At 43.5% G+C, this 20,508-nt stretch overlaps 2 protein-coding genes across 2 annotated transcripts in view; one reads left to right on the plus strand and one right to left on the minus strand.

The window, feature by feature from the left end:
* The window catches only part of METTL9 (methyltransferase like 9), a 29,008-nt gene extending 12,766 nt beyond the window's left edge, over positions 1-16,242 (plus strand). Inside the window, exon 5 of the mRNA XM_044304286.1 lies at positions 15,590-16,242. Within this exon, the coding sequence (XP_044160221.1) occupies positions 15,590-15,792 (203 nt within the window). The 3' untranslated portion in view covers positions 15,793-16,242. The remainder of the gene's footprint in view (positions 1-15,589) is intronic.
* IGSF6 (immunoglobulin superfamily member 6) lies at positions 370-12,013 on the minus strand. The gene is made up of 6 exons (XM_044304287.1): positions 11,875-12,013; positions 9,591-9,917; positions 7,785-7,888; positions 4,624-4,683; positions 4,240-4,320; positions 370-510 (listed from the first exon to the last, which is right to left on the minus strand). The coding sequence occupies exons 1-6, from the start codon at positions 11,996-11,998 to the stop codon at positions 472-474; spliced, it is 735 nt and encodes a 244-aa protein (XP_044160222.1). The 5' UTR covers positions 11,999-12,013; the 3' UTR covers positions 370-471.
* Positions 16,243-20,508: the final 4,266 nt, after the last annotated feature.

Raw genomic sequence — 20,508 nt, forward strand, 5'->3', positions numbered from 1 at the left:
GTTTTTCCTTGGTATCGCAGCTCAGCCCTATTCACTTGAATGGGACTGAGCTGCTTTTAGGTCATGTGACCAATGTACAGTGACGTCACTGGCCTAGAAATAGGCCTAGGCACTCATGGAACGCCGCGGCCTCTTTGAACAGCTGATCGGTATTTGCTCATCCCTATTGATAACCTATGCTCAGAGTAGTGCATCGTTATTAGATCCGATAAGTGGCACCCCCATCGATCACAGTAGACACTTCTCTATTCATTTGCCTATGGCATGATAGAGACAAATTTTATTTTTCTGGGTTACACTGTACTATTGGTATGACGCGTGTTTTTTTTTTTTGTTTGTTTTTGGGGAAAAACATAGTCACTGAGCAGCTACAGTTTGTAAAGTTTTTATTACTAAAATATTTTAATAACTTTTTACAGATTTTTGGTCTTCTGATATCGCCGTTTGGTTAACACATTCCTGCCTTGTGCTTCAGTGTAAATCTTGCGTGTTCTGGTAGATGCTGTCGTCCTGTATGACATGGTTTGGTAAAGAAGGAGTAAGAGATTAGGAGGAAACTAGAACATTTACTCACCTGTCATCCGGAGCTGTAACGGGAGCAATACATTGGGGGCATTTATCATCCCCTGTACATAAGAAAACTGGTGTCAGGGTCTGAGAATTTGGTATACGCCATAGTTGGGCAGATTAAGACCCGCGTGTAATACTCTGGTCTTAATAAATGTCCAATACAGTGTATGCGTGTGGGGGATTGGCCCTACGGAAGGGGAGGCTGCCAGGAAACTAGCTGGCATCCAGACAGAGACCAAGTTAGTGTGTGTTTTAGCGTACGTGGCTGGAGATTTTCAAAAGATGTGTGCCATTGACTGGCTGCAGCAGTGACATGCGGTATATGGCAAGTCACAGCTGCAGCCTGGTTGAGAGTGTCAGCAGTAGATCAGAGAGAGTTTAGAAAGGTGAATTTTTATTTTATTTTTTTCCCACCTACATAAAAATAGAACTCTGACGACCCCTTTAAGCTGGGCATTAGATAAATATTGGCCAAACATGGCTTACATAGCCTGTTGCTACGTTCTGACATTTCTGTGAGAGCCTAAGGCCTCTTTCACACGGGCGTCTTATTTTTGGCCCGGTTGAGAGGCGGGTGCGTTGCGGGAAAATGCGCGATTTTTCTGCGCGAGTGGAAAACATTGTAATGCGTTGCACTCGCGTGAGAAAAATCGCGCATGTTTGGTACCCAAACCTGAACTTCTTCACAGAAGTTCGGGCTTGGGATTGATGTTCTGAAGATTGTATTATTTTCCCTTATAACATGGTTATAAGAGAAAATAATAGCATTCTGTATTCAGAATGCATAGTACAATAAGGCTGGAGGGGTTAAAAAATAAATTAAAAAAATTAACTCCCCTTCTCCTCTTGATCGCGTAGTTCCCGGTCTCTTTACTTCTTGAATGATGAGCTGTGGGCTAAAGGACCTGTGGTGACGTCAGATCACATGCTCCAATCACATGGTCCATCACCATGGTAATGGAGCATGTGATCTGACGTCACCACAGGTCCTTTAGCCCACAGCTCATCATTCAAGAAGTAAGGAGACCGGGAACTACGCGATCAAGAGTAGAAGGTGAGTTAACTTTTTTAATTATATTTTTTTTTTAACCCCTCCAGCCTTATTGTACTATGCATTCTGTATTCAGAATGCTATTATTTTCCCTTATAACCATGTTATAAGGGAAAATAATACAGTGAATAGACTGTCACCTAGCAACCGTGCGTGAATATCGCACCGCACTTGCTTGCGGATTCTATGCGATTTTCACGCAGCTCATTCACTTCTACGGGGCCTGCATCGCGTGAAAATCGCACAATATAGAGCATGCTGCTATTTTCACTCAACGCACAAGTAATGCGTGAAAATCACCGCTCATGTGCACAGCCCCATAGAAATGAACGGGTCAGGATTCAGTGCACGTGCAATACGTTCACCGCACGCATTTATTGTCAATGGGGACAAAACTGAACAGAACGGAATGCTCCAAAATGCATTCTGTTCCGTTTAATTGCGTTCCCAGACAGGAGAGCAAACCAGAACATGTTGTAGTTTGCTTTCCATCCTGGGATGCGGAGCAAGTCAGATCCAGCATGACCCCCCCCCCCCCCCCCTGCCACAATAGAAAACGGATCCGTCCCCCATTGACTTTCAGTGGAGTTAATGACTGATCTGTCTTGGCAATGTTAAAGATAATACAACCGGATCTGTTCATAACGGATGCAGATGGTTGTATTATCAGTAACGGAAGCGTTTTTGCTGAACCCTGCCGAATCCAGCAAAAACGCTAGTGTGAAAGTACCCTAAATGTAAGATTGCTTCCAAGCTGTCTTACATTTAGACCTTTTTTCTACGCCCACCTTTTTAGACATGGCGTGAGCGGGGAGAAATCTGAGCCTGAAATACACCTAATTTAGGTGTATTTTTGCTTGATAAATAAACCCCAAAAAGTATGGCCCTCAAAAAACATGAGATTCTTGGTAGATAACCCCAAATATAGCTGTATCTGCTAATGGTAAACTGGCCGATCACTGAGCCAGTGAGAGAGAACAAAACACTCTGGGCTTTTACAATACGGCAAATGTTCGGCCGAATTTGGCTGATTAGGGAATACACTTGTATTTTTGCCCCACAGGTGAGCTTTTCCACAGAGCAGGTCACCTATTAGGCCCTTTTCACATGGGTGAGTATTCCGCGCGGATGCGATGCGTGAGTTGAGCGCATTGCACCCGCACTGAATCTTGACCCATTAATTTCTATGGGGCTGTGCACACTAGCGGTGATTTTCATGCATCACTTGTGCGTTGCGTGAAAATCGCAGCATGTTCTATATTCAGCGTTTTTCACGCAACACAGGCCCCATAGAAGTGAATGGGGTTGCGTGAAAATCGCAAGCAAGTGCGGATGCGGTGTGATTTTCACGCACGGTTGCTAGGAGACGATCGGGATGGAGACCCGATCATTATTATTTTTCCTTATAACATGGTTATAAGGGAAAATAATAGCATTCTGAATACAGAATGCATGGTACAATAGCGCTGGAGGGGTTAAAAAATAATTAAACTCTCCTTAATCCACTTGATCGTGCAGCCCGGCTTCTCTTCTGTCTTCTTTTTTGCTGTGTGCAGGAAAAGGACCTGTGGTGACTTCACTCCGGTCATCACGTGGTCCATCACATGATCTTTTACCATGGTGATGGATCATGTGATGGACCACATGATGACCGGAGTGACGTCACCACAGGTCCTTTTCCTGCACACAGCAAAAAAGAAGAGAAGCCGGGGCTGCGCGATCAAGTGGATTAAGGTGAGTTTAATTATATATTTTTTTTAAATTATCCCCTCCAGCGCTATTATACTATGCATTCTGTATTCAGAATGCTATTATTTTTCCCTTATAACCGTGTTATAAGGGAAAATAATAGCAATCTACAGAATACCAATCCCAAGCCCGAACTTCTGTGAAGAAGTTCGGGTTTGGGTACCAAACATGCCGATTTTTCTCACGCACGTGCAAAACGCATTACGATGTTTTGCACTCGCGCGGAAAAATCGTGCATGTTCCTGCAACGCACCCGCACCTTTTCCCGCAACGCCCGTCTGAAAGAGGCCTTAGGAGAGCAGATTGCCACTGGCCATCGCCAGCAATAGTTTGCATTATGTTTTCATACGTTGTTGGCCAAAAATTTCGCCAACTTGTATCTTGCGTGTATGGGCAGCTTAAAGGGAACCCGTCACCGGGATTTTGTGTATAGAGCTGAGGACATGGGTTGCGAGATGGCGGCTAGCACATCCGCAATACCCAGTCCCCATAGCTCTGTGTGCTTTTATTGTGTAAATAAAATGATTTGATACATATGCAAATTAACCTGAGATGAGTCCTGTCCCTGACTCATCTCACGTACAGGACTCATCTCAGGTTAATTTGCATATGTATCAAATCGTTTTTTTTACACAATAAAAGCACACAGAGCTATGGGGACCGGGCATTGCGGATGTACTAGCGGCCATCTAGCAACCCATGTCCTCAGCTCTATACACAAAATCCCGGTGACAGGTTTAAGTCATCCATGTGCCCTAATGGGGCACAAGGACAGAGATTTTCTTTATAAAACAACTTCTTATCAACGGGACAACTTTCGCAAATCCAAGTGTTTGTCATTGTAGTTAGGCTAGACGTAAATGACTTACTTGTTTTCTGATTTTCTCATCGTATCTCTTGTGATATTCTGCTACAATTGTCTGAAAAACACTTCTTGGCCGGTGAGCTTTCTATAAGAAGGAAGAAATATTTTAGATCACAATATGTTAAAATATTGGTGTAAAAACAAAATCCTACTACCCTCTCCAATCACCCATCCGCCCCTGTTATGATGCTTCCCCTTTCCCTATCGGTCTCTACTTCTACTTCCAATAGGGTTGAGGTGAGAAATTTTATTAATTCTTTTTTCCTTTCTAATTATTATTTCTTATTTTTACTTGATTCATTCATTTTTAACACTATTCTACAATGTTATTGCCCAGGCAGCCCCCTTTAATTCCTGAATTATGTAGAACAAATATGTGATCACTTACGTCTTTTTCCACGGTGAAGCCACGTTTATTTCGTATGAATTTTGGGATTTTCCATTTTGACTAGAAAAGGTTTAGAATTTTGGTTAATAATTTGCTTTTAAATGAGTTATTGAAGAGGCAAATGAGACAAGAAAAAAAAGTGATTGTGTTTTACAGTAATTTAAAGTGGTTGTGTGAGATTTTAAAAGACGTATGGGCTATGTGCAGTATTGTAGCTCTGCCCCGTTTGCGTGGATTGGATAGAGCTGCACTGTCTGTAGAAGAAAGCAGCCATGTATTTCTAATGCATACTGTACAGTCCCTTTGGATCCACCTTAAAGAGTATTAAAAGGGGTTTTTCGGGGGTGTTAGACATTGATGCCCTATCTTTGGGGTAGGTCATCAATATCAGATTGGTTGAGGTTTGATACCCAGCACCCTCCACTGATCAGCTGTAGCTCCTGTCTGGGGTCGGAAACTATACAGTGGACGGAACTGGAAGCGCAAGGTTCCATCCTCTGTGTAGTGGCCATACTGGGGTACTGCATCTTAACGCTCAATCAAGTGAAAAATGGCAAATCAATGGGGAGGTCGGATCCCTATTGATCTGATACTGATGACATATCCTAAGGAGTTGCGATCAATATCTAAGCCTCAGAAAACTCCTTTTAATATCGCAAATTTCTCCTTTTAAAGGCTATGTATTGTACACCTTCGGGGGACAATTTTTTTTATGATTTGCATTTTACTCATTTTGGGCTAAAAAGTATTTTTTCAATTGGTCTTTATTAAAAATATTGAGCCAATCGGTCACCAAGTGTTGTGTTTCAAGCTGCCTGACGGAACAGAGTGAAAAGTCAGATCCTTCTAGCTGCACAAAGACAGTGGTTCCAAATTAATATTATTATTAAAATATATATATTCTTTTTTTTTAGGTCAAAATAAGTACAATGCAATAATATTAAAAAATATTGACCCCAAAGGTGTACACAGCCTTTAAAGTGTTTCTATCTTTGCAATTATTATTTTTTCTATTAGTTTATATTGATTGGAGGTCCTGGCGCTGAGACCCTCTTTATTCACTACAGCAAAGCCGTAGAAGCTCTTCAGCAACCCTCTGGAGGCTTTGGATTATTAGGATTAAGACCCTCCATTCTCTCCCTTCCTAAGGCTCATTCCCCACAGTACATGTTAAGCTGTTACTTGCCAATCTCGCTGGTGATTAGTAATCCGTACATTATAAGCATTTCTCCCTTGCTGTAATAGAAATCTGCCCTCTTTGCATCGACTTGGTGAGACTGCCATAGACATCAGCCAGTCTGAGGAGGCAGAGCTGTAGGGGGAGGGACAGAGCAGGACCAATGATGTGGCAGGAGGCGTGTCTAAGACTACCTCAGACTCCCTGAAAGCACTGTAACTGAGCTGTAGTCACAGATCACAGCTCTACACTAAGGGTACATTCACACGTCCGTAGTGTATTGCGAATCCACAATACTCACGGCTGGCACCCCCATAAAACTGCCTATTTGCGGACAAGAATTGAACATGTTTTATTCTTTCGGGAGCCGCGGACCGGAAGATCGGGGCCGCGCTCCGGAAATGCGGACAGCACCCTGTGTGCTGTCCGCATCTCTTCCGGCCCCTATAGAGAATTAATGGGTCCGGATTTGTTTCGTTGCGGAACGGATCCGGATCCATTCTACGGACGTGTGAATGGACCCTAACTGAGAGGAGCTAAAAACGCAGCCACGCTACAGGACCTGAGGAAAATAAAATGCAGCTAATTGTCCCTACATATCTTATTTGAGCTTATGACTGGACAGTTGCTTTAAATCAGGGATGCCCAACCTGCTGCCCTCCAGTTGTTGCAAAACTATGCAGGGACTTGTAGTTTTGCAACAGCTGGAGAGCCACAGATTGAGCATCCCTGCTTTAAATTGAGCTTCCTGTCAGTGGTGTACATAGAGAAGGGCCTCATAGCAAGGATCTCACCAGGCCCCCCACACAGGACAGAAGGGTTTCTGCCTAAACCCCTTTCAATGACCCTTGGGACATTTTTCCCCTGCGTCATTTTCTAAAAGTTGTTCCTTGAGGGTAGAGTCCTGACCAAGTTTTTACCTCCAGTAGAAGAGGAGATAATCCCAACTAAGACTGGGCCCCCTCTTTCCCTGGGCCCCATAGCAGTCGCATGATCTGCCGCTATGGTATTTACACCCCTGCTTCCTTTTACAGTGTTAAAAACTATGGGGGTCATTTATTAAAGCGATTCTCCGCTCTTTTAATGACTAGTGTTGAGCAAACTTGTGTTTTAAGTTCGGCGTCGGGTTATCGAAGAATCCTGTTATGGATTCCGCTACCACGGACCATAATGGAATTCAGATTCTTCGATAACCTGATCCCGAACTTTGGACGCCGAACTTAAAACACAAGTTCGCTCAACATTATTGATGACCTGTTCTCAAGATAGGTCATCAATATCCGATTGGCGGTGGTCCGACACCCGGGCTGATCAGCTATAGGAAGGGAAAGTGAGCGCAGTGTGCACATGCTGTCTCCCCTCTGCTGTCATCAATATTAAAAGCCCGGCGAACCCCTGTTAAGACCGGCATTTTAGACACCGGTCTTAATAACTCCTGCGCTAGTGGTGGATTCGCAGAAGTTATGTAGAGGCGCCGGCCTCCACATAACTTCGGCGCATCCACAGCTTTCTTGCTGGCGTAGATTTAGAACATTTTCTACCCCACTCCCTCTTTTTTAGACCTGGCGAGAGCTGGGAAAAGTCACAGATTGCGCCGCAGAAAACTGGTGTATATCAGTTAGTAATCGACCCCCCTATAGTTTCCTCTTTTGGGTAATGCTTAATTCAGTCACCCCAGTAACCATGTGTAATGACATCCACCTCGTGTGTCTCCAGAGGTGAAGGCTGCCGCTCTATCCCAGCAATGAATTACACTACAATATTACTTTTTTACATTGTTGTGTATAGATCCACCAGGATATAATGATTATCAATTATAAGAAACTATAGAGCTGATTGCCGGGTGACTACCCCAAATATACTGAGTCTAATGATCTGGGGATTTGTCTTTCATTAACCTCAATGAATCACATAAACAGAAAAGTGCATAATTATAATATATATATTAGTATAGGTTATATATCAAGGATATGTGAGGACTCACCTTAAACAGGTAAAAAGAAAGTACTGCTATACAATATATTAAAAGCAGCGCACACAGGACTATTAAGGCAGTATTGGTTGGTGTAACCACCACATCAGGCTTTTCTGCAATGGAAGAAGGACGCCGGTTACTGAGATTTTACTATTTGTACTTATGTCAGGAATGATCTCTGTGAGAGGCAAGTGGGATATATGCTTGATCACTAAGGCCCCCTGCACACGATCAGGATTGCGTGCGGATTTTCCGCGCGGAAAATCCGCACCGTAGGTCATGTACATTGTATTCTATGAGAATTTGAAATTCTCAATGCACACAATGCGGATTTTTTCCGCACGGATTTTGACCTGCGGTGCGGATTTTAAAATCCGCGACATGTCAATTAATATTTTTTTTCCTGACCGGATTTTCTTAATTCACTTAGTGAAATCCGCATGCAGAAAATCCGCACGCAAATCCGCATGCAAACCTGCACCAATTAATGCGGATTGACCGCACGGATTTGCCTGTGAACACCTGCGGATTTCAGTGCGGATTCTCCGCACATGAATCCTGAACGTGTGCATGTAGCCTAAGAAAGGCATCTGTCAGCAGATTTGTACCTATGACACTGGCTTACCTGTTATATGTGCGCTTGGCAGCTGAAGGCATCTGTGTTGGTCCCATGTTCATATGTGTCCGCATTGCTGAGAACAATGATGTTTTCATATATGCAAATGAGACTCTAGGAGCAACAGGGGCGTGGCCGTTACACCTAGAGGCTCTGCTCTCTCTGCAACTCGCGCCCTCTCCACTTTGATTGACAGGGCTAGGTGTGATGACGTTTTTACGGCCTAACCCTGTCAAAGTGCAGAGGGCGTGGCAGTTGCAGAGAGCAGAGCCTTTAGGTGTAACGGTCACGCCCCCGTTGCTCCTAGAGGCTCATTTTGTCACGGCCTATGGTGTACGCTGTGACACTTGCGACACTTGCGGTTGCCCGCGGCAACGTGTTGCTGTGAGAGCATGCGGGGGCAGTGTCTCGGCCTTCTGGGCGATTGCAGTGACGTGGTTGCCACGCATGCTGTTGCCAGTGGTTATGTGGTTTAGTATGCTTGTGTGTGCACTTCTCTAAGTTGTAGCCTCCCTCTGTCTGGTGCATGGTCATGTGACCACAGCACGGAATAATAAAGGTAAAAGAAAATTACAGCGACCTTCATAAATGATTATTGTAAAGAATGTTGAGGCAAACCAGAAAGATGCCTAAGGGTCCATTCACACGTCCGTATGTGTTTTGCGGATCTGCAAAACACGGACACCGGCAATGTGTGTTCCGCATTTTGCCGACACTCTCATAGAAAATGCCTTTTCTTGTCCGCTATTGCGGACAAAAATAGGACATGTTCTATTTTTTATTTATTTTTTTGCAGATCCGGAAGTGCAGACAGCACATTCCGGCCCCGTTGAAAATTAATGGGTCTGCAAAATTGCGGAACGGATGCGGACCCATTTTGCGGACGAGTGAATGGACCCTTAGAGAGCACGCAAACAATAAAAAGATTTTTCTTATTAGAGTTTACCAATTCGAATAATTGGGTTAGAAAAGTGACAATCACATCTTGGGTCCTACTGAGGCCACAATGTCTGGCAATCAAACGCTCTAGTGCCACCCTTTACCTGAAGCATCTCTAAGCTTCTCTAAAAGGCTGAATTATTTTTGCATCAATCCACAAATCCATCTCGGTATCTAATTTGTGTAGATCTTGTATAAATGTGGGACACACCCACCATATATGGTCCATTATGGCGGGGGCAGCAGGTGTCCAGTTTTACCTCGTACTGTTAGTATCGTTCCTGGTCCTGTGACCTTTGAAGTGGGGTTTGAATATTTTTCAAATGCTACGCCACAAACGTATATTCCACTATCCTGGATTTCGATGTTCTCAATCTTCAGGGTGATCTTATTATCCAAAACTTTAAACCGACTTCCTTTCAATTGTAGTTCTTCTGCTGTAGAAACAAGATATCGAAACCAGGATATCTTCTCATTGCCGGTACAGTTGCTGGTCTTATAGTAGCACGATACATTGGCGGTTTTCTGGTCCAGTAATGCTTCACAAAAGTTATCCTGTTTCACTTCCACCGTACAACTTCTGACACCTAGAGGACAAGCAAATGGTGATATTGAGACTGATGGCTCTTCCATGGTGTTATTTTCATGTAATAATCCAAGGAAGCCAAAAAGTGAGTAAATTGCCAGTCCCACCAGTAGCCATTGTATCTCTTCTGTTCCTTACTACAGTGGCGGTGCCCTCACTTGTAAAAAATAAATAATGGATTACAGTATTAAACAGTACCTATAATTTCAGATGACATTTTTCTATAAGTTGAGTCGTGTGTATGTGCGGAATGACACTATATATGGAATTTTTTAACAGTTCCCCATATGCAGGCTCCATCTGTAATTATCCTTGAGCTATAGGATGGAGACTATCTGTAATGATATCTCCCCATTTGCTGCCCTTGGAGAAAACAGTAGATTCTACCCCCTAAGGCCCCATGCACATGATCGTGTCCATTTTACGGTCCACAAATTGCAGATCCACAAAATATAGATGCGTTCTTTGTGTTGTCCTCATTTTATTTGTGGACCCATTGTTTTCAACAGGTTAGTGGTCCGTTCCACAAAAGTGCAAAATGCGGACCTATTGACTTTAAAAAAATGCAGTTGCGACACGGAACACATCCTTATTTTGCGGATCCGCCATTTGCGTACCACAAAGTGGATATAGCCGTGTGCATGAGCTCTCAGAAGCAGCAGGAGCTTCACATAGGACATTACAGAGAAGCACTGAGCAGTATTGATGTGAATAAAGCACTTAGGTTGAGAAAGAAAACTTACCAATAATTACAGCCCTCATGTGGATCTGATATATTACAAAGTTATATGTATTAGCTTGTACTGTTGATTTATGCATAGTTTGTTTAAAGTGCATTGACATGTTACAGAATTGCTTGTTATGAAGTTCTTTCCTGCATTTGTATTTGGTTCCGCAAAGGTTTGATTTCAACCTCGCACATACTGTGCATACTGTAAATACCTTCATACTTTCCAACTCTGAATCATACAGAAGAGGGACACCACCCATAGGAGCCCTCTCAATGACGCCATCTACAGGATACTAGCTAAACTGCAGTACTATTGTATTTTCAGCAAGACATAGTTGAAAAAAAATCCAACACCACACATCACATGTTTGTTAGACAGCATTCATCAGCCATTGTGAACATGGCTCGAAAATAATACACAAATGGTTAGCCGGAAGGGTCAAAATCAACTGCTTTGGCCATCAGTTATCTAATGTGTATGGGCAGTTTAAATGAAAGCCTCTACATTTAATTCAGCAAGACTCTCGAATACAGTGCTTGTTATATGCCCCAACATACAAAATTCCCACCTCATCCTCATGTACCCACCCTTCACATAGAATACTCCCCTACTCCAGTCTTCTTGAGCATGTCTCTTGATGAGCAGGAGGTAGCATCACTGGGTGATACTGCCCCCTGCTGGACACATTTGTTGTCTGTGCAAACAGAGGCGAGATTAATTATTTCCAATGTGCCCCCTGCTCTTGGAATGGTGGGCTTTGAGGACTGAGAGGCTGAGCCTACCTAGCATTAAGGTCCTGCAGTGTTGGGGACACATAGGGTGTCCCACAAACCATAGAATTCACTAAGAGGAGCTACAATAGCCTGTGACTTTATGGACATCTATTGTATCCTGACACAAATCAGTACTTCAACCGTGTAAATCCAAGGATAAAGAAAATAAATCGGTACTGACGAATGTCCTGCTTCTAGAGCTGCCAATACGATCTAGATAAATGTCCACCTTCAGAAGCTCATTTGCATACCTTTTTTAAAAAGTGTTTTTTTCTCAATATCTGGACGAGGGACACAGAAAACAAAGGTAACATTGTAATGAGGGTCAAAAGAGTCTATAACCTGATCTGAGCAGTCTAAAACGCTCAGATTAGGTGAAGGACTCCCTTTAAGGCTGCTCTACTAGTAAATCTGAGCCGGTGATCTTTTATAGATGGTAGAGTATTCCACTTACCTCGGTGATGATGTAGAAGCAGGAGCTGAAGAAAAATACATCCTCCGAAGCAGTTCGTGTCCATTTCTTGTCTCTTGGTTAATTGCTTTACTGAAAAGGGAACTGAACCCTGGTAGCAATACATTGTCGGAGACCGCACATAGTGTTGGGTAACTTCCTCGATGCAGATTTTTTTTATTTTTTTTTCTATTTGACGTCCTTTGCTTTACCCTACATCCCCACGACTCAGCTACAGTTTTTAGTCCTTTATTTTTTATTTTTTCATATGGGCGCAGTAGATTTTTATTTTGTGGTGCTATGGGTGGCAGCTTGCTGCATCAGAAACCTACTGCAGGCTGATAAATGGGTTTAGAGAAGACGGATTTATTAGGGACAGTTCACACAACGTTTTTGGTACTGATTTAGGAGCGTTTCTGCCTTAAAATCTGGTCCAAAAAAACCCCCAAAACAGCCTTCTATTCATTTCAATGGGAAGCAACACTTGCTTTTTTTACATGTGGAAAAAAGAAGCAGTGTGCCCTATCTTGGAGTCCGCGCTGAATCTCCCATTGAAATGAATGGGAAGCAGAAAAAAAAGTCCATGTCCCACGCGTTATTTGGCATATCTGCTTCAAAAACCTCAAGCTGAAAATTCACTTTGTTGAAAAAAAAGACGCGTCAAAAACCGCACTAAAAACAAATTTTTTTTATTTCATGCTGAAAAATGACACATGGATTCCACGCAGATTTTTTATTTTTTTTTAATGCATGTTTTTCAAAATCAGTCGTGTGAACTGGCCCTTAGTATGTACTAGAAATGAGCGAAGTTTTGTAATATTCGATTCGGCTGCTTCACCGAATAAAAAAAATATATATATCTGCTTTGTGACGAATTACTTAGTCAAGAAGCGCATTTTTTTTTTGTAAGGTAAAGTACTAAAGTGTAGAGAGTATGGTCAGCACTGCTGAAGGTGTGGAATTTAATTTGGTGCTGCACTGGTCAAATGTGAGTAACGGTGGTGCTCAGCATGAAGACATGTGGCATTTACAAACGGAAAGCAAAAAAGAATGCGGCACTCACCAGGAATACTCTTTGCAGCTTTATTCACATAAAAAGATCAGCGTCATGCGGGTAAAGCACAGCTAGAGGGATGCTCCTGCTAGATTGCAGTAGCAGGAGCTTTAGGCTATGTCTACACGACGACAATAAGTTGTGCGACACATAGGGCACAACTACACTGCCACATTTGTAGTGCAACATTTTGTTGCACCAATGTCTCGCAACAATTTTTATATTGGCAGTCTATGGTGTCGCACTGCAACATGCTGCGACTGCGACGCAACAGTCGCAGAAAAATCCATCTCGAATGGATTTTCTGCGACTGTTGCGTCGCAGCATGTTGCAGTGCGACACCATAGACTGCCATTATAAAAATTGTTGCGTGACAAATGTCGTCGTGTAGACCTAGCCTTATTCCCAGCGCTGCCTGGACGGAGCATGTGCAGATAGGACGTACAGTCAGGTCCATAAATATTGTGACATCGATACAATTCCAACATTTTTGCCTCTATACACCACCACAATGGATTTGAAATGAAACAAACAAGATGTGCTTTAACTGCAGACTGTCAGCTTTAATTTGAGGGCATTTACATCCAAATTGGGTAAACGGTGTAGGAATTACAACAGTTTGCATATGTGCCTCCCACTTGCTCAGTCGGATTCAGGTCAGGTGATTGACTTGGCCATTGCATAACATTCCACTTCTTTCCCTTAAAAAACTCTTTGGTTGCTTTTGCAGTATGCTTTGGGTCATTGTCCATCTGCACTGTGAAGCGCCGTCCAATGAGGTCTGAAGCATTTGGCTGAATATGAGCAGATAACTTTGCCCGAAACACTTCAGAATTCATCCTCCTGCTTTTGTCAGCAGTCACATCATCAATAAATACAAGAGAACCATTTCCATTGGCAGCCATACATGCCCACGCCATGACACTACCACCACCATGCTTCACTGATGAGGTGGTATGCTTAGGATCATGAGCAGTTCCTTTCCTTCTCCATACTCTTCTCTTCCCATCACTCTAGCACAAGTTGATCTTGGTCTCATCTGTCCATAGGATGTTGTTCCAGAACTGTGAAGGCTTTTTTAGGTGTCGTTTGGTAAACTCTAATCTGGACTTCCTGTTTTTGAGGCTCACCAATGGTTTACATCTTGTGGTGAACCCTCTGTATTCACTCTGGTGAAGTCTTCTCTTGATTGTTGACTCTGACACACATACACCTACCTCCTGGAGAGTGTTCTTGTTCTGGCCAACTGTTGTGAAGGGTGTTTTCTTCACCAGGGACAGAATTCTTCGGTCATCCACCACAGTTGTTTTCCGTGGTCTTCCGGGTCTTTTGGTGTTGCTGAGCTCACCGGTGCGTTCCTTCTTTTTAAGAATGTTCCAAACAGTTGTTTTGGCCACGCCTAATGTTTTTGCTATTTTCTCTGATGGCTTTGTTGTGTTTTTTCAGCCTAATGATGGCTTGCTTCACTGATAGTGACAGCTCTTTGGATCTCATCTTGAGAGTTGACAGCAACAGATTCCAAATGCAAATCGCACTCTTGAAATGAACTCTGGACCTTTTATCTGCTCATTGTAATTGGGATAATGAGGGAATAACACACACCGGGCCATGGAACAGCTAAGAAGCCAATTGTCCCATTACTTTTGGTCCCTTAACAAGTGGGAGGCACATATGCAAACTGTTGTAATTCCTACACCGTTCACCTGATTTGGATGTAAATACCCTGAAATTAAAGCTGACAGTCTGCAGGTAAAGCACATCTTGTTTGTTTCATTTCAAATCCATTGTGGTGGTGTATAGAGGCAAAAATGTTACAATTGTGTCGATGTCCTAATATTTATGGCAGTTGGGAAGGGGTTAATGAAGAGGTCTGATCAGTATATATTCTAGAACAGGGATGCTCAACCTGCAGCCCTCCAGCTGTTGTAAAACTACAACTCCCATCATGCTCTGCTGTAAGCTGGTAGCTGTAGGCTGTCCAGGCATGCTGGGAGTTATAGTTTTGCCACAGGTTGGGCACCCCTGTTCTAGACTTTTTTTTTTTACCATAGGGGTCATTTATCAATCCGAAACAATCAACTACAATCCTTTTGGCTCATTGAGACAAGCGAGGTGATGGCACCTGACCCTTGTGTTCTATGTTGTGTTACGGATTTCCTACATGAGAATCTCTACGTTCAATCCAATGGGAAATTGATTCTTCCGTGAAAAACGCTGCAGAAAAATCTGCCACAAAATCCAGGCGGCACAGCAGAATCAATTTTCCATTGAATTGAATGGAGAGATTCTCATACAGGAAAACTGCAACAAAATTTGCACCATGATTTACACCCCAAAAAAAAAAAAGGCTAATTTTGTAAAAATCTGCACCTGTGAATTTTCTGGTGGAAATTTCCACTATGTGTGAGGGCATCCTTATGGTCGGTCAGTGGGCCAATCCACAAAGGTCCATGCGGAGACCTAAGATTGACAGGGCCAGGCAGGCGTGATGACTTTTTCATTGTCCGTTAAAGTGCAGCGAGAGCGGAGCCTCTAGGTGTAATGGCAGCGCCCCCTGTTGCTCCTAGAGGCTCATTGGCCTATATCACAACTTCATTTTTCTCAGATACAGAAGCAGATTGATCTTGCCCAATGCTAATTAATTACCCTTATGTATATTCATAGGAGGCAAATGGGAGAAGCCATCGGAAATCATGGAAGTAAACGGGACCTTCTGGGAGGAACAAGTGAACAGCCTGGCTGCGGTGTTCCAGGAAGCAGGGTTTGTTGTGGAGGCGTTCACCAGACTCCCCTATTTATGTGAAGGCGACATGTACAATGACTATTATGTTTTGGACGATGCAGTTTTTGTTCTCCGGCCGATGTAGGAATTTGAGCGTCTTTATCCCACGTGGACCAAGAAGAATAGCTTGTCCAAGGCAAATCAATAACCCTCAAGGCCAAAATCAAATTGTATCTCCTACAATGCCATGTGTACATGAACGTATATACTGTATAACTTTATATGTGAGTGTATGTGTTTGTACATGTACAGAATCTCCAATAGGAATCTTTTTTTAATTGACTCAACTGTGCTAGCTTTTTTCCAGCAAGTGAACATATTTTTATGTGACAGAACAACCGTTTGCTGCATCAATGAAATGTAATACGTTGTTCCTTGTGAGAATTTTCATGTCTAATATGGGAAAAAAACAACAACTCTTGCAATAAAATATCGAACATGAGATGTCAGACTCTCCCGCGTGAGAAACCTGTATGATCTACAAGCCAAAAGCACATGTCTTTTTTTTAACTATGTCAATAAAGCGTCCAAAGACTCTTGTTTGTGCCGCTCTTATTTTCCTGATTTGAAACTGACTTGATGTCCGTTCCCAGTTGGACCAGTATCGGAAAATGTGGTCTGGACTGATCATTTATTGACAGCAATTTTGCAGACTATTAGAACAGCCCTTAAAGGGATAGTCTAGGGTAGAGATGCTCAACCTGCGGCCCTCCAGCTGTTGTCCGGTATGCAGACAGCACTCTGTTCTATCATTTTACGGACAGTGCACGGACGTGCGAATGCAGACAGCACTCAGTGTGATGTCCGTATCTTTTGCGGCCTCATTGAAGTGAATGGGTCCCAAACCACCATCGTGTGCATGAGCCCTAAAACAATATTGACCTTCCCTTTAAGCCTAACAGACCGTTTTTAAAAAATTTCAGATCATTGGGTTTCTGACACCAAGCACCCCCCATAATCGGCTGTTTTTGGTATTGCCGGAAACAAAAAAGTGGGCACAGGGGGAAGCGAAAGGCTCCCACCACTGTGTAGTGGCCCTGCTGGGCTGCTGTAGCTCCGTTCCCGGGTGTTGGACCCCTAGTGATCTGTTCTGGTGTTGATGGCATGTCCAGAGGATAGGTCATCGGTATCTAAAAGTTGGACAACCTCTTTAACTAAGATGCTTGAGAGAGAGGTGACCATGTTGAGATTTGTATCTGAAAGTAGAAACCTCATGTTAAAATTGTACAATTAAAGGGGTGTTCTGGTTTTGCCGTATTCAGCATCAGTTGGCAGGAAAAAACACAATCTAATTTACTAATAGTAATTGTTTATCTGTAATGCCCCATTTTATTGTACTCCATCGTGGTCACATTTTCCACTGTGTTGGTTCCTTATCCTGATGGCATCACGTCTACATCTGAGGCTTGCAAGGCACTGTCCTGTAGATATAATATCAGTGTGTTCTGCTCATTCTCCTGGACTCTTAAGGCAGGGTTGTTCCAGCAGGGCTTCAAGCAGGCTTGGTTCCAGAGCTGCCATCAGGAATTTCGGTGCTCTATACAGTCAACCGTGTGTCCACCTCCCCATTTTTAATCATACTGTTTACCAATCACCATAAATACTGTATGTTGACTGTATTGTATGGATATGATTGCAGGGATACCAAACACTGTTTTGTGATATAAAAAATACAAAAAACTGTTAAACTATAAGGCATAAAAAAATCCCATCTTTAGAACAAAGATTTTCCATAAAGGAGTGGGGAAGGCAGCTGTTTACTGTACAGGAGGTCTGCGATTCAAACCACCCTGAGACCTGTAAAAAAAGGATATAGTTATGGCAGAAATTTTCATCTTTTTTATTTTATGGTAAAATTATTAGCAAATTTATTGTTATTAAAAATAATGAAGCAAAAGCCATTAACATGTTTGTAACATACTTAGTATAAAATAGCACTAAACAGTGTTCGGTATCCCTGTGATCATATTCGGCTGAACAATATAGGGAACACTTTGTTTATGGTGATTGGTAAATGAAGCAATTTTTTTTTCCCTTAATTTCAGTAATATACTATTTATTTAGTGTTATGACTGTGAGGTAAATAGCTTTTTATGCACAGAAAATTCAGGCCTTCCAACAGGTCTATAGTGTAATGGTAACTCTTTTGCCTGCCATACAGATGGTCTGTAGTTCAAACCTGTTAAATAATTTATTTAGTAAAAGTCTATATGCTGGAAGAGGGCCACTCTGCCAACCCATATCCATCACAGCTTCATTAGTATTCACTATACTGAAGTGCATACTAGTGAGGCTGCAGGCAAGGCTTGGATCGGGGATGTTCCAGGTGGGAGTTGGAGGGGAGGCAAAGACCTGATACTGACACTTGCCGTGAGTCTTGTGGTGGGATGTGATCACAGATTGAAAATATGCTGGAAGGTTCAATGCTAGTATTTTTTTTGTTTTTTTGTTTGCGTAACCGGAAGACTCTTTTTAACTACAGCCTGTTGATGCCAGTAAGTATGCAGTTTTTTAATCCCTATGATTCAGCTTTTTAACACTGTTTTTTTTACCGATACTGATCAAAAAATGTGTTGAAAAATAAGGAAGTTGCACATTGTACTTCCTTTTATATAAAAAAAACCTACAGTTTATATGAGGAAATGCAGTGTGATGCAATATGCATTCTCCTTCTCACATCTTTTTGTACATTGTTCATGTCAGAGCTTAGCCGATCAGTCTGCCCGCTAGGTTGGCAGGGGTTGCTTATTTATCTGCTGTACATCAGTTCCCGGTCAATAATTATTGTGCTGGTGAATAATACCTGTTTTCAAATATAATATTAGGGCATTCTGGGTAAACAGGAGCTTAGTTAGCCATGTTTTTTTTTTCCCTGAACAACCCCTTTAAGGCTGGGTTCACACCTGAGCGTTTTACAGCGCGTTCCTACGCGCTGTAAAACGCTCAACAAGGAGAAACCAATGATTCCCTATGGGAATGGTTCACACCTGGGCGTCTTACAGCGCGTGCGATCGCATTGTAAAACGCCCTATGCTCAAAAAAAGTACATGAGCTTCTTTGGGGCGTTTTGTCGCGCGTTCCCGTACATAGACATTCGGGAACGCGCGACAATGAGCGTTCGCTTGTCTCTGTATGCGCGATTGTAAACGCCGGTACAATCGCGCATACAGAGCGCTCCATCGCGAACGCTCAGGTGTGAACCCAGGGTAAAGGGTTTCTACCACCTCATTTGGACCTAATTAGCTGTCAGACACTAGCGATCTGCTAGTGTCTGCTCTACCTAACCATGCTATTCTAAGACCTTTGTGTGCAGCCGTTACACTAAAAAAACAACTTTTATTGCTATGCAAATGAGCCTCTCTAGGTGCTATGGGGGCGTCTTTTCAGCACCTAGAGGCTCCGTCTACTCACCCTGTTTTCCGTCCCGATCGTCCGTCAAGCCCACCCTTCTCCTTTAGATTGCCAGCCTCCATCTCATTCATTCGCCGAATTCTCGCGCCTGCGCCGTGTGCGTCTGTATTCAGCGCAGGCGCAGTGACTGTCTGAACGCTCCCTGCGCCGGCATCTCCACTGCGCCTGCGCCGATTACGTCAGAGTGCTCCGAGGAACAGACGGCGCAGGTGCAGTGGAGATGCCGGCGCAGGGAGCGTTCAGACAGTCACTGCGCCTGCGCTGAATACAGACGCACGCGGCGCAGGCGCAAGAATTCGGCGAATGAATGAGATGGAGGCTGGCAATCTAAAGGAGATGGGTGGGCTTGACGGACGATCAGGACAGAAAGCAGGGTGAGTAGACGGAGCCTCTAGGTGCTAAAAAGACGCCCCCGTAGCACCTAGAGGCTCATTTGCATAGCAATAAAAGTTGCTTTTTTTGTGTAACGCCTGCACACAAAGGTCTTAGACTAGCATGGTTAGGTAGAGCAGACACTAGCAGATCGCTAGTGTCTGACAGCTAATTAGGTCCAAATGAGGTGGTAGAAACCCTTTAATGGGAACAATGTAAATCTTTCTTTCCCCAGTGGTGGCGCTGCAGGGGAATCGAACACTTTCTGCTGGATTACAGTTGCTCGCTGGGAATCCCAGTATCTGGACACCTTGTTAACGGGCAATTTTCATTCATTCACATGCATGGGATGTAAATTGTCTACAGGCTCCAAGTAAAATCTGGCCCTTGTGAATGTGTCCTAAGGCATGCCTGTCAACCGTCCCGGATATAGTGGGACAGTCCTGGATTTTTGGCGGCTGTCCCACGGTCCTGGGATGGCCAAGTCCTGAATTCAACTGTATCTGCGTCCTGAGGATGTGGATACACTTGAATACAATTGTGACGCAGGGACCCCTCAGCTCCTTGCTCCACCATTCCCCTGCCAGTGCTCTGCCCGGCAGCAGGAGCAGTGCAGTGACATCATCGTGCCTGCTGCGCTGTGGAGGAGGTTGCATGGGTCCAGGTTTATCTCCTGGCCTGTATCCAGCCTGTGCTACTCAGCTCAGCAGGCGCAATGACGTTACTGCACCACACCTGCTTCTGGGGAGAGCATGACGTGCTCCGCTCATCAGGGGTACGGGGCTAGGTGAGTATTAAAGGGGCATTCTACTGTGTGGGGGCACTAAAAGAACATGCACTATGGGGGCAATAAGGAGGCTAGGCAGGATTGGGTGTGTGCAGATAGACATAGGGTGGAATTAGAGAAGTGGCTTAGTGTAAAGCCATTTTGCCGTGGCACGCTATGCTGTTATCGTCCCTCCTTTGGGTTTTTAAAAGGTGTGAGGGAACTTTTATTCAGACAAGTGCATTTTTATAA

The sequence above is a fragment of the Bufo gargarizans genome, chromosome 8 (genome assembly GCF_014858855.1).
Source record: "Bufo gargarizans isolate SCDJY-AF-19 chromosome 8, ASM1485885v1, whole genome shotgun sequence".
Lineage (NCBI taxonomy): Eukaryota > Metazoa > Chordata > Amphibia > Anura > Bufonidae > Bufo > Bufo gargarizans.

Excerpts from the sequence above, each read along its gene's own strand:
- IGSF6 (XM_044304287.1), bottom strand. The coding sequence starts at position 11,998 with ATGTATTGCTACCAGGGTTCAGTTCCCTTTTCAGTAAAGCAATTAACC. Across the intron at positions 7,889-9,590 it reads AACGATACTAACAGTACGAG|AAAAGCCTGATGTGGTGGTT; the intron begins GTAAAACTGGAC and ends CTTCCATTGCAG. Across the intron at positions 511-4,239 it reads ATGAGAAAATCAGAAAACAA|GACGACAGCATCTACCAGAA; the intron begins GTAAGTCATTTA and ends CATGTCATACAG.